This window comes from Neovison vison, chromosome 12 (assembly GCF_020171115.1).
Source record: "Neovison vison isolate M4711 chromosome 12, ASM_NN_V1, whole genome shotgun sequence".
Taxonomy (NCBI): Eukaryota; Metazoa; Chordata; class Mammalia; order Carnivora; family Mustelidae; genus Neogale; species Neogale vison.
This window is the reverse complement of record NC_058102.1, coordinates 130353611-130365959: the sequence shown is the minus strand read 5'-3', so window position 1 is coordinate 130365959 and position 12349 is coordinate 130353611. Positions and strand designations below refer to the sequence as shown.

Sequence of the window (12349 nt, the reverse complement as noted above, 5' to 3'; positions counted from 1 at the left end):
TATTCTGTATGAGCCTTATTTTGACATCTGGGTTCAAGAAAGTATACATACCCTACTGAGAATTTTCACTTTCCAAGATCTGAGTTTGAAGGAGAACATGCTTTAAAGTGTGGATGGGAGCCCAGCAGCCTGATGGCTGAGCTCAATGAGAGGGGTATAAGCCAACAAGAATGCACACCTGGCTGAAGGAATGGGAAATGTGTCCTGGTACACGGATAGGTTCATGCCCTATCTCTTCAGATTCCTGTCCCTTCACTCCCACCTTCGATTCTCCTAGCTTCTTACAAATAAGATACAGACCTCAAGCTGTCCCATTACCTTACTCCTCAACACTCCTACCTTTCCAGGTGCTTCCAGAAAACACTGATCTGTTGGTACGTTTTTCTTGGTGCAGTGGCATCAGCAGGAGGACAGGAAAAACAGACCCAGCCTGCACACTGTATCAGGCCAAAAGGGAGTGTGGGGCTGGGAAAAGGACCAGACCCATGCTCTTTGGGACTGAAAATTTCACCCTGCAATGCCAGTTCATGGGAGGAAAAGAAAGGGACACAAATCTGAAGAACGAAGTGAGAATCACCAAGCCATTTCTTTTTTGTGTGCCAGAGCCTGAAATTAGTCAAGGGGAAAGAGACTTCCCTGTCTCCGTGGCCCTCACAGCCCAGGATTCCATCCAGAGCTAGAGCCGGTTCAAGACCACCTTCACCTTCCATCAGTACATCAGTGACTATGAAGACCAAGAAAGTTAAGACTCCAAAGAAATCTGCAAAGGAAGAGCAGCCTTCGGTAAGAACAGCTCCTGTGACCACACCTGCGTCCACACAGGGGCCACTCACTGTCCTCTTAGCACTGTTGCAAGCTCACGTCCCACATGAGCAAGGCTGATGGTCTCCTGCACTGGATGCCCCCTACCACTCTGGGCGGGGGGGGGGGGGTCTGGCTGCTCTTTCTACATCAGTGTGTTCTCATTGGACCCCTTGACTGCCCAAGAGGATGCCACCATTATCCTCAACATGGTCCTTTATTTAGCTTAGTCACTAAGGCTCAGTGGGTCTCTATTAGCAAGCTAGAAAAGCCACATTCCAAGCACAGTCTTGGGCATCTAATTTCTAACTCTGTCCTTGCCCAATACCTGTCCGAAGCTTACTGAAAATGCCCTGAAGTCCATGCAGCTGTATAGTCCTTTTGCTCCTAGTATTCTAAGTTGACAGACAAATGGATTAACTCACACCAACAGAGACAGGTGTGCATGAATGATGTGCTGTTACTCTCCTAATCCACCATCCCCCCCACCAAATAATCAGAATTGCCTTTACCAGACCCAAGTACTACTGGCTTGTATAAAAGAGCATGTTAAGAAATAGTTCTGTGTTGTTCAACTCAGTGTCGGCTTAGCGTGTGGACACTGCTGAAATGAGATGTTTAGCACGCAGTTCTTGGGAAGTTTGTGTTTATTTTTTTTGTGTGTGTTTATGGAGTTTGTTTTTTTGTTTTGTTTTTTGCTCATAAAAAACAAACAAGCAAACAAACACCCCAGCCCCATGCCTGAGTACGCGATGTTGGCGGCTGACCCGAGAGGATAGATCAGCCAGATTAGGTAAGGGCTCTAGTCTAAGCCTTGGATTTAGGAAGCATGTGGCCAAGGCTGTGTCCTGTTCCAGAAGGCTCCATTGACTGCCATGAAATCAAGTCCTTTGGTGGTAGAGGGTGGGCAGAGTCTGTGGTCTGAGGCTCCTAGAAGATGGCAGGAGGACCGCTGAGCAGGGTCTATAGGAACCTCTAACCCCAGGACCGCAGCAGGAGGAGCTGCCCTGGTCCCTGCAGCAAGTCCAAGGCCCTAACTAAACCCTGCCGTTGCAGGTAAGAAACAACAGGGTCCTCAATTTCCAGTCGAGATAGAGCTTCCAAGTTCACAGGCATGAGGGGCGGAAATAACCACTTGTTCTCTCCCACAGAAGATGCACGAGCCAGGAGAGATGTGGGCAGACAGGATCGCCCAGGAGCCTCAGTTCAGTGGGATGTCAGGGCCATAGTCTCTCCTTCGAACTGTACTGATTGTTATTTTGATGTTGCCAAAGCCTAACAGTGTGTCTTGTTGGCTGGAGAGACTCATGAGTTAATGTGTAACCATAAGTAAAAATTAGACCAGGGTGGGGGGGAGGTGACGTCAGCTGGTGTTTACATATTTATATGAATTGACTCGATTTTAAAGTGAAATATCTTTTTATTCACTACTGTTACTATCATATGAACTTTTGTAGTTCACAATTTGATGGTAAGAATCCTCTGTTTCACCTTTCCATGTGGTACAGTCCTCACTGCAGACTAACCTGATCTAATATGCACATTGACTTTAATTTTCCTCTTTTTCTCTTTTACATCTTTCATTATAGTGAGGTAACTGGACTTCTTAAAAACTGTCTTTAAAGGGCTTTGTAACATTATCGCATGTAAATGACCAAACACAGAGCTTGCCGAAGGAACTTTTTACATCGGTCATTTATCTTATCTAATTAATCATACTTATTTTTTGAAATCTGTGTCATTCGGTGGGAACGGCACACGTGCTTCACACAGTGGGGTACACAGTGATAAACTGAGTGTTTAGCCAGTCTGAAAAGCATGATAGGAACATCGCTGTTTGATTTCTATTTATGAAAGATTTCACAACATGAAATTTGTATTTGTACAGCGTTTTGTGTAAAGTTTATTTTTTGATATCTGGGAAACATTTCAAATACTAAGGTTCACATAACAAGGTTAGATTGGATTCCCAGGGCTTTTGCCCCTCCCCCTCCTTGGATAATTAGTTAATTAAGGTTGCACCCAGTAACTCTGGGCTTCCACGGGGTAACCAGGTCTATGCTGACAGAACATATGGTATGTGCTTAGATCTGCAGAAAGCATCAGGACCCTCTGTGTGGGAAGTGGGACATGGACAAGCCAGTCATGTTCCTATTCTTAAAGTTCAACTAATACAAAGCAATTGGTACAGCATAGGACTTCAGTGAAAACTCTAGAATATGGTTCTTCTTTTTAACATTTAAAAATTGTCAGGTGAAATATTTTTTTTGCAATGGTTTTGCAATTATCTTATTCACCTTGCAAGCTAGTAACTTAATAAAAAAAAGTTAGTATAGGATAGAGAATGATTGTTCTAGATCTCTTGTATTATAGGCTAGGTAGGTGAGGAAAAAAATCTTTCTTTCTTGAAATTGACCATTGCTCTCCTATGCAACCCTCTTACTTGATTAAATTGCACACAAAGTTTAAAATGAACATCATCAGGGAAGCAAATAATAAAATCTGTTTATTGTTTCATTATTTCATGCTTTTTAACTCTGGCCTTGCTTGGTAAGAGCAGGCAGTTAGGAGTTCTGCAGAGCAGTATGGGAAAGCCAGCATTTGGCTCGTTGTGGATCTGACCACACTGGGTGGCTGTATAATACAGAGAAAAGATCTCCTGCGCATGTGCCTGGTCTTGGAGGTTGTCAAAGGATACTCACTGTGTTTTGATAGATTTTGTTGACACAGAAGAATTTTCCTTACTGTACTAGATCTTTCTTTTATCAAATAACTTTAAAAGGTAGAGATTATTAAAACCATATACTCTACTTATTTATTTCAAAATCAAATTCTTCATTTACCACTAAAAAGAATTCATCTTTAGATTCTGTTCTCAGAGACCAAAATTGGCAGGCTGAGTGATATTATATTTAGAAGTCAACTGAAAGTGGCTTTTGCTTTCTACAGTAGCTTCTTCTGAGTAGTTCGATGATAAGTACTTTCAGTGTATTTGGAAGTGAAAATATTTCAGTGAAAGTCATATTCAACATTTGTTGCACAAATGAAAAATGCTTTTTATTAAGAATCACATAATGGGTTTTATGCTTTGTCTTCTTGTAGTGTTCTTGGGGCATGGTGATACCATTTTATTTGTAGTTTGTTGATACTTCAGTATAAATTAAGGACCTAAGATACAGTTGTGGGAATCAGGAAAAGATAGATTTGAGATTGGTATCAATTTCTGTTCTTCCCTAGTTACTCTCAGCCAATGGCAGTTGCTAGGTCCTGACCACATGTATCACCCTGGAGGTTACAGAAGTGTGACATTCAGGTGCCCACAGAGCAGCCATCTTGCCCCCCTCCCCCCCACTGCACGGTGTTGCTCTATTTTATTTGCTTGGGTTTCAGCTGTGGGTTTCTCTTCAGTTCCCACTGGGAGCTGAGGCCAGTCTTGAACACCAGATTATTTAGCCGGAGTTGTGATACGGCCTAGACTTGGGTCTTACATCCATGAACATTTGACTTGCTGTTGCCCATTCTAACTGCCATTATTGCATGTACAAATTCTGCTGCTTTGTGCCATGAATTCTGTCATAGAACTCACTACCATAGGACTACTTCAATATGATGCTGGCCAGAGTCAAGCCTGAGGTAGCTGCACCCCCCTGAACACTGGGATTAGACTATTGGCCACCCCCTTTGGATCTAACTCTACCAACTTTTTAGTTTCTCTAGACCTGAGCACTTCAGGCCCAGTGTCCCCAGGTCCCAGCTTTGTCCTCATTCCCTGGGATAATTTTACAATACGTCATTTTTTTTCTTAAGGAATATAATTTCATGGAAGATGGTACTTGAACTTTTCTTCATTTAATATCCCTTTGTTTTCTTTGTCTCTGCATGTTCATTAAAAAAAACCCTGAACTGGGGCGCCTGGGTGGCTCAGTGTGGGTTAAAGCCTTCAGCTTTAACCTGCCTTTAGTTCAGGTCATGATCTCAGGGTCCTGGGATCGAGCCCCGCATCAGGCTCTCTACTCAGCAGGGAGCCTGCTTCCTCCTCTCTCTCTGTCTGCCTGCCTCTCTGCCTACTTGTGATCTCTGTCTGTCAAATAAATAAATAAATAAAATCTTAAAAAAAAAACTGAACTTATTAAAGTTACTCATTTTCCTTTATGTATTCATTTACTACATATTGCTTTTAACTTGTATATCTGATCAACCTGAGATGACCAGTGATATTTCACTGAATTGATTTAATGGAACCAAACGCAAAGAGTTCTTTTTTTAATTTAATTTAATTTTTTTCCAGTGATCCATAATTCATTGTTGATACACCACACCCAGTGTTCCATGCAATATGTGACCTCCTTAATACCCACCACCAGGCTCAACCAACCCCTTACCCACCTCCCCTCCAAAACCCTCAGTTTGTTTCTCAGAGTCCACAGTCTCTCATGGTTTGTCTCTCCGTCCAATTTCCCCCAACTCACTTCTCCTTTCCATCTCCCCATGTCCTCTGTGTTATTCCTTATACTCCACACATAAGTGGAACCATATGATAATTGACTCTCTCTGCTTGACTTATTTCATTCAGCATAATTTCCTCCAGTCCCGTCCATGTTGATACAAAAGTTGGGTATTCATTCTTTCTGATGGAGGCATAATACTCCATAGTGTATATGGATCATATCTTCTTCATCCATTCGTCCATTGAAGGGCATCTTGGTTCTTTCCACAGTTTGTTGACTGTGGCCATTGCTGCTATGAACATTGGGGTACAGTTGGCCCTTCTTTTCACTACATCTGTATCTTTGGGGTAAATACCCAGTAGTGCAATTGCAGGGTCATAGAGTAGCTCTATTTTTAATTTCTTAAGGAATCTCCACACTATTTTCCAAAGTGGCTGCACCAACTTGCATTCCCACCAACAGTGTTAGGAGGGCTCCCCTTTCTCCACATTCTCTCTAACACTTGTTGTTTACTGTCTTGTTAATTTTGGCCATTCTAAAACTGGTGTAAGGTGGTACCTCAATGTGGTTTTGATTTGAATCTCCCTGATGGCTAATGAGGATGAACATTTTTTCATGTGTCTGTTAGCCATTTGTATATCTTCTTTGGAGAAGTATCTGTTCATGTCTTCTGCCCATTTTTTAACATGATTATTTGTTTTGTGTGTGTTGAATTTGAGGAGTTCTTTATAGATCTTGGATATCAGCCCTTTGTCTGTGGTGTCATTTACAAATATCTTCTCCCATTCCATGGGTTGCCTCTTTGTCTCGCTGACTGTTTCTTTTGCTGTGCTGAAGCTTTGATGAAGTCCCAAAAGTTCATTTTCACTTTTGTTTCCTTTGCCTCTGGAGACATGTCTTGAAAGAAGTTGCTGTGGCCAATGTTGAAAGGGTTACTGTGTATGTTCTTCTCTAGGATTTTGGTAGATTCCTGCCTCATGTTGAGGTCTTTTATCCATTTTGAGTTTATCTTTGTGTATGGTGTAAGAGAATGGTCGAGTTTCATTCTTCTACACATAGTTGTGCAATTTTTCCAGCACCATTTATTGAAGAGACTGTCTTTTTTCCACTGTATATTTTTTCCTGCTTTGTCGAAGATTATTTGGCCATAGAGTTGAGGGTCCATATCTGGGTTCTCTACTCTGTTCCACTGGCCTATGTGTCTGTTTTTGTGCCAGTACCATGCTGTCTTGGTGATCACAGCTTTGTAGTAAAGCTTGAAATCAGGCAGCATGATGCCCCTGGTTTTGTTTTTCTTTTTTTAACATTTCCTAAGCAATTTGGGGTCTCTTCTGGTTCTACACAAATTTTAGGATTGTTTGTTCTAGCTCTTTGAAAAATGCCGGTAGAATTTTGATCGGGATGGCATTGAAAGTATAGATTTCTCTAGGTAGTGCAGAAATTTTAACAATGTTTATTCTTCCGATCCATGAGCATGGAATGCTCTTCCGTCTTTTTGTGTCTTCTTCAATTTCTTTCATAAGTGTTCTGTAGTTACTCGAGTACAGATCATTTACTTCCTTGGTTAGGTTTATTCCCAGGTATCTTATGGTTCTTGGTGCTATAGTAAATGGAATCAATTCTCTAATTTCCCTTTCTATATTGTCATTGTTAGTGTATAAGAAAGCAACTGATTTATGTACATTGATTTTGTATCCTGCCACATTACTGAATTGCTATATGAGTTCTAGTAGTTTGGAGGTGGAGTCTTTTGGGTTTTCCATATAAATTGCCTCGTCTTCTGTGAAGAGAGAGTTTGACTTCTTCTTAGCCAAATTGAATACCTTTTATTTCTGATTGTTGTCTGATTGCTGTTGCCAGGACTTCTAGTACTATGTTGAACAACAGTTGCAAGAGTGGACATCCTTGTCATGTTCCTGATCTCAAAGGGAAGGCTGTCAGCTTTTCCCCATTGAGTATAATATTTGCTGCCAAACCCAAAGAATTCTTAAGGATTGTTAGGTTATACAACTTTATTAGGGAATCAAGGTACAATTTTATTTAGAGTTTTAAAGACCTTACAAAGGATCTCCTTCACCAATTTCAATGTGGAATCCATCCCTCTGTTGGACTTGGTGCCTCACACATGAATAACATAACATAACATAACATAACGTGTAGTTACCTACAACAAATGCCATGAAGTGTTATGGAGTTCAGTGAATCCATTGGTTAAAAGTATACGTATGGTGAGTGCACATTCAGTTTTATGCCACCAGAAATATTTTAAAAGATTTATTTATTTTAGAGAGAGAAAGGGAGAGAGCATGAGCAGGGTAGGGGCAGGCAGAAAGAAAGAGAGAGAATCCTCAAGCAGACTTCCCACTGAGCACAGAGCCTGATATGGGGCTCAATCCCAGAACCCAAAGATCATGCCCTGAGCTGAAACCAAGAGTTGCTGCTTAACCAGCTGAGCCACCCACACTCTCCTCCGGCCAACAGAATTGATTGGCATGAGCCTGGACAGCCTAGATTGTAATTCTGGTTAAGATGCATAACATTTCTGTTGGTTTACATGAAATAAGGCATGAACATATTTTTTAAGTTAATTGCTTATGTTAAAATTAAAAAGACTTTAATATAGAGCATTAGATTTTTGTACAACCATTGGAAGAGCTAGGACAATAAATATCAGGAAAGCAACAACAACAAAGAGATTTCAGACTGAAGCACCTAAATAACTGATTGATAGGAGATCAATAAGAAGTCACTGCAATTTTTAGGAACCTTTGACAATTCCTGCCACATAGCTTAGTCTCAGTGGCAAAGATAGTGCTTCTTAAGTCTCTCCAAAAAGTCATTATGAAACTCATGACTGTCCATTCATCTTGCTTCAAATGCCCCTGGATAACCTTTCCCAATGTTCCCATCAAAAATACAGTCCTTGGAATTCCTCACATGTTGTGTCCTTTAAAAATTTTAAAGTTTAATATATTTTCATATAAAAAAGATATAATTTGTCATAGGACATTTGACACTTATACCATTTCTGGGCCTTTCATTTCTTAATCTTTTTTTAAAGTAGGCTCCACACCCAAAGTGTGGCCTGAACTCACAACCCTGAGATCAAGAGTTGCATGCTCTACCAATTGAGCCAGCCAGGCATCCCCCTGGAGCTTTCATTTATTAATGTAGATCTAAGCGATCTAAGTTTCCATCTGGTATCATAGTCCCTCTTCCTGAAGAACTTCCTTTTGCAGCTCTTAGAATGCAAGTCTGCTAGCAATGCATTCTCTCTCTGTCCCTTAATTGAGCTTCTTGAATTTGTGGTTTGATGTCTTTCATTTAACTCCTGCCCATTATCTCCAATTATCTCTTTTGCCCCATTCTCTCTCCCTTCTCCTCTTAAGACTCCAGTTACACATATGTTAGACTGATACTGCCCCACACTCTTGAATGTTCTGCTCATCAATATTTTTTTCTAAAGATTTTATTTATTTATCTGACAGAGAGAGAGAGAGATGACAAGTAGGCAGAGAGGCAGGCAGAGAGAGAGGGGGAAACAGGCTCCCCGCTGAGCAGAGAGCCCAGTGTGGGGCTTGATTCCATGACCCTGAGATCATGACCTGAGCCAAAGGCAGAGGTTTAACCCACTGAGCCACCCAGGTGCCCCTCATCAATTTTGAACTATTTTTTTCCTCTTTGTGTTTTAGTTAGGGGAATTTCTTTTGTCCTACCTTCAAATTGATGAGTCATCAGAGAAATTCTTCATTTTTATTTTTTTTTCATATTTTAGAGATTTTATTTATTCATGAGAGAGAGACAGAGGCAGAGGCAGAGAGAGAAACAGGCTCCCCAAGGAGTAGGGAGCCTGATGCAGGACTCAATCCCAGGACCTGAGCCAAAAGCAGCTGCTTAACCATCTGAGACACCCAGGGGCCCAAATTCTTCATTTTTAGTGTTATCTTTTTCATTTCTAGTATTTCCATTTAACTCTTTATATATTTTTTCATCTTTATCCTGAAATTCATTATTTATTATCATCCCATGTTGTTAACCTTTTCTCCCAGCTTCTTTATTTATTTATTTATTTGACACAGAGAGATCACAAGTAGGCAGAGAGGCAGGCAGAGAGAGAGGAAGGGAAGCAGGCTCCCTGCTGAGCAGAGAGCCCGATGCGGGACTCGATCCCAGGACCCTGAGATCATGACCCGAGCCAAAGGCAGCGGCTTAACCCACTGAGCCACCCAGGCACCCCATTCTTTAACATTTCAGTTATAGTTATTTATAGTTATATTAAAGTCCCCATCTGATAGTTCCAAGATCTGGGTCATCTTTGAACCTGGTTCCATTGATTTCTTTGTCTGCTGAAAACAGGTTCTTTTTTTCCTTGCCTTTTTTCTGTCTCATAATTTTTGATTAAATACCAAACATCCTGTGTAGACTAGCAGAAATGGAAGTAAATAGTATTCATATCTGGAAAGGGCATTCCTCTTTTTATATCAGGTTGTTATGGCAATGAGTTGAGCCAATCTAGCTACAAGTTGAATTGAGTTGAGTTTGGTGGTTGCTGTTGTTCTTCTTAAAGGACTGCAACCGTGATACTCCTTTTGCAGTGGGTATGTGCTTGGAGAGGGAATGAGAGGAACAGTATGATTTTCTCTGTGAGCTGCTCCTCCCTTGACTTCGCGGAATTTGTCCACTTGTGCCACAGAGGAAGTCTTTCTCTATGTTCCTATCCCTCCCTCAGTAGTAGGCAGCTCTTGCTTGATAATCTATAAGTAAAGAAGAGAGGGTTCTCTCTTGTTCTAATTCAGACCAGCCTTTGGGGAGTGCCATGCGCCTGGGCCTCAGACATGGGCTTTCTCAGGACTCCTGCCCTTCCTGCTTGTGGTGCTCTACCTCTGCCTGTATCTGAAGCTGACCTTGGGCAGGAGTTTCCTGTCCCTCCTGCAACAGTAGAAACCTCCACTTGGTATTATTACAGACTCCAAGGCCCAAGACAATTGCTTACCAGGGAAGGAAAATGTTTCTTTTGTTTTTTCCCCTTACCATAATAAGCCTTCACCAATGCCCCGGAAGCAAGAGGCTTTGCTGCCCTTCCCAGCAGCTGAAAGTTTTTCTTTCCTAGGAAGGAAAGCTCTGGGAGAAGTGGGTGGGACTTGGTGCCTCACACTTCTCCACTGATCACCTTCTTTGAGTCTGATTGACCAAAGAGTTTGCTTCCCCTCTCCCTGGGACTTAAGACTTTTCCTTCTATCTCAGGGAAGGTACTTTTCTCTTAGCATCTGCTGGTCCCTTCCTGAAGCCTGCACCATCAACAAGTGTCTTTGCCCTGCCCTCAATAACCCTCCTGAGCATCTGGTAGGAGACGGGATAAAAAGCTGAGAGTGAGTATGAACTCCCCTTATAATATGTCCCCCCAGCTAGTTCAAACTGCTCTGTTAACCCATTCTTGCACTTCAGTGGTTCCATACATTTTAGCTTATTTTTCTTACCTGCTTGTGTTGCAACTGGTGGGTGTTGCCTTTGCTATAGGTGAGACTATGCATCATATCTCCCATTGGAAGGTCTTGCTCCTCTTTGGAATTCAGGTTTCCTGGTTGTGACCTCGGTTCTCTGATGGGTCCCAGAAAGTCTGTGACTTTGTAGTCTATAGGGATTTTTCTAGTAATTAGTATAGCAGTGGCTTTTTTTTTTTTTTTTTAGCATCCTATGTGGAATGCCAGAAGTCTGAATTTTTTTAAAATAAAATATTCATACTTATAGCAAATTTTCTCAATAAAGAAATGTCAAAGAAGAAAGTAAAGAAGAATCCTGCCGGGGCACCTGGGTGGCTCAGTGGGTTAAGCCGCTGCCTTCGGCTTGGGTCATGATCTCAGGGTCCTGGGAACGAGCCCCACGTCGGGCTCTTTGCTCAGCAGGGAGCCTGCTTCCTCCTCTCTCTCTGCCTGCCTCTCTGCCTGCTTGTGATCTCTGTCTGTCAAATAAATAAATAATTTAAAAAAAATCTAAAAAAGAAGAATCCTGCCACCCAGAGGTAATTATTAAAAACTCCTTGTGACCATCCTTTCAGACAAATCTTGATGCAGATTTGCACATGCACCATTCAATGTATATAATAAATTTCATACAGTATTTTACTCCATGGAGCTTGCATAATTTACTAAACCAACTTCTGTCAATTTAAGAGGGCCTTCCAGAGATATTGTTTCTATTCTATGGCTATTAGAATCAAGGGCTTCATCATCTTTAGTTGAGACATTTCCATCATGGAAGAGTTTTGAGTACAAATTTTTAAGATTAGTTTAATAGAAGGTTTATATGTAAAGTCTAGGATGATCTAGAGCCAGGGGAGGAGGCCTCATCCACATAAACTTTTGTTCTGAGATTTGCATACAGCCCTGATCAGCCTGGATTCTGTAGGACTTTGCAGCCCCATCATCTGCCAAGATGTCTGAAAGCCCCCTGGCAGACAGGAGGTGGCCCCTTGAGGCACATCAAATGGGCTTTGGGCTGATTCCAATGAAGACTTGTCCTATTTTCGAGAGAATTCCCTAGCTTAACAATATTGTTAGAAGAAAATTCACTGGTGATATATGTAGATAAATGTTTTGTTTTTACTTTTGGCCTATTCAATGATTAATGCTAGCTTGCGTACAGTCTTATATTTTATTTCAATATTTCTAATTCTCCAGTTTTTTTTCTCCAAATTGTGAGCACACAGAGGTGCTGTGTGCTCAAGCACAGAGGTGCTTCTGCTCACACAGAAGAGAGGTTCTTCTCTCTTCATGGGCTTGTCATCCCCCCCCCAACTCCTCTACCAACCAGCATGCACTGGGGCATACTATATGTGTTTAAAAAATGGGTGTTTGGGTTAAAAAAAAAAAAGGAATGTCAATGTAAAAGTCAAGATTAATGAAATTTTAGGGGCAGAAGATGATCTTTCTTCATGATGAGATAGAAAGATTGTTTTGATAGTAATATATTTAATGGCTTAAAGGAGAGAGAGGCAAGGAGGCAGGAAAGCCCACAAAGGATGGCCAAAGTTTCAGAAGAGGGGTGTTTGTGGAAATTAGGAGAAAGAAGAGAATGTAATGACTCCTTCATGGACAAGAGAA

The 12349-nt window shown here is 41.4% G+C and overlaps 1 protein-coding gene across 1 annotated transcript in view; it reads left to right on the top strand.

Annotated features, from left to right (window-relative positions):
* The window catches only part of C12H10orf67 (chromosome 12 C10orf67 homolog), a 148510-nt gene that overhangs the window by 89307 nt on the left and 46854 nt on the right, over positions 1–12349 (top strand). Inside the window, exon 10 of the mRNA XM_044228015.1 lies at positions 604–783. Within this exon, the coding sequence (XP_044083950.1) occupies positions 604–783 (180 nt within the window). The remainder of the gene's footprint in view (positions 1–603; positions 784–12349) is intronic.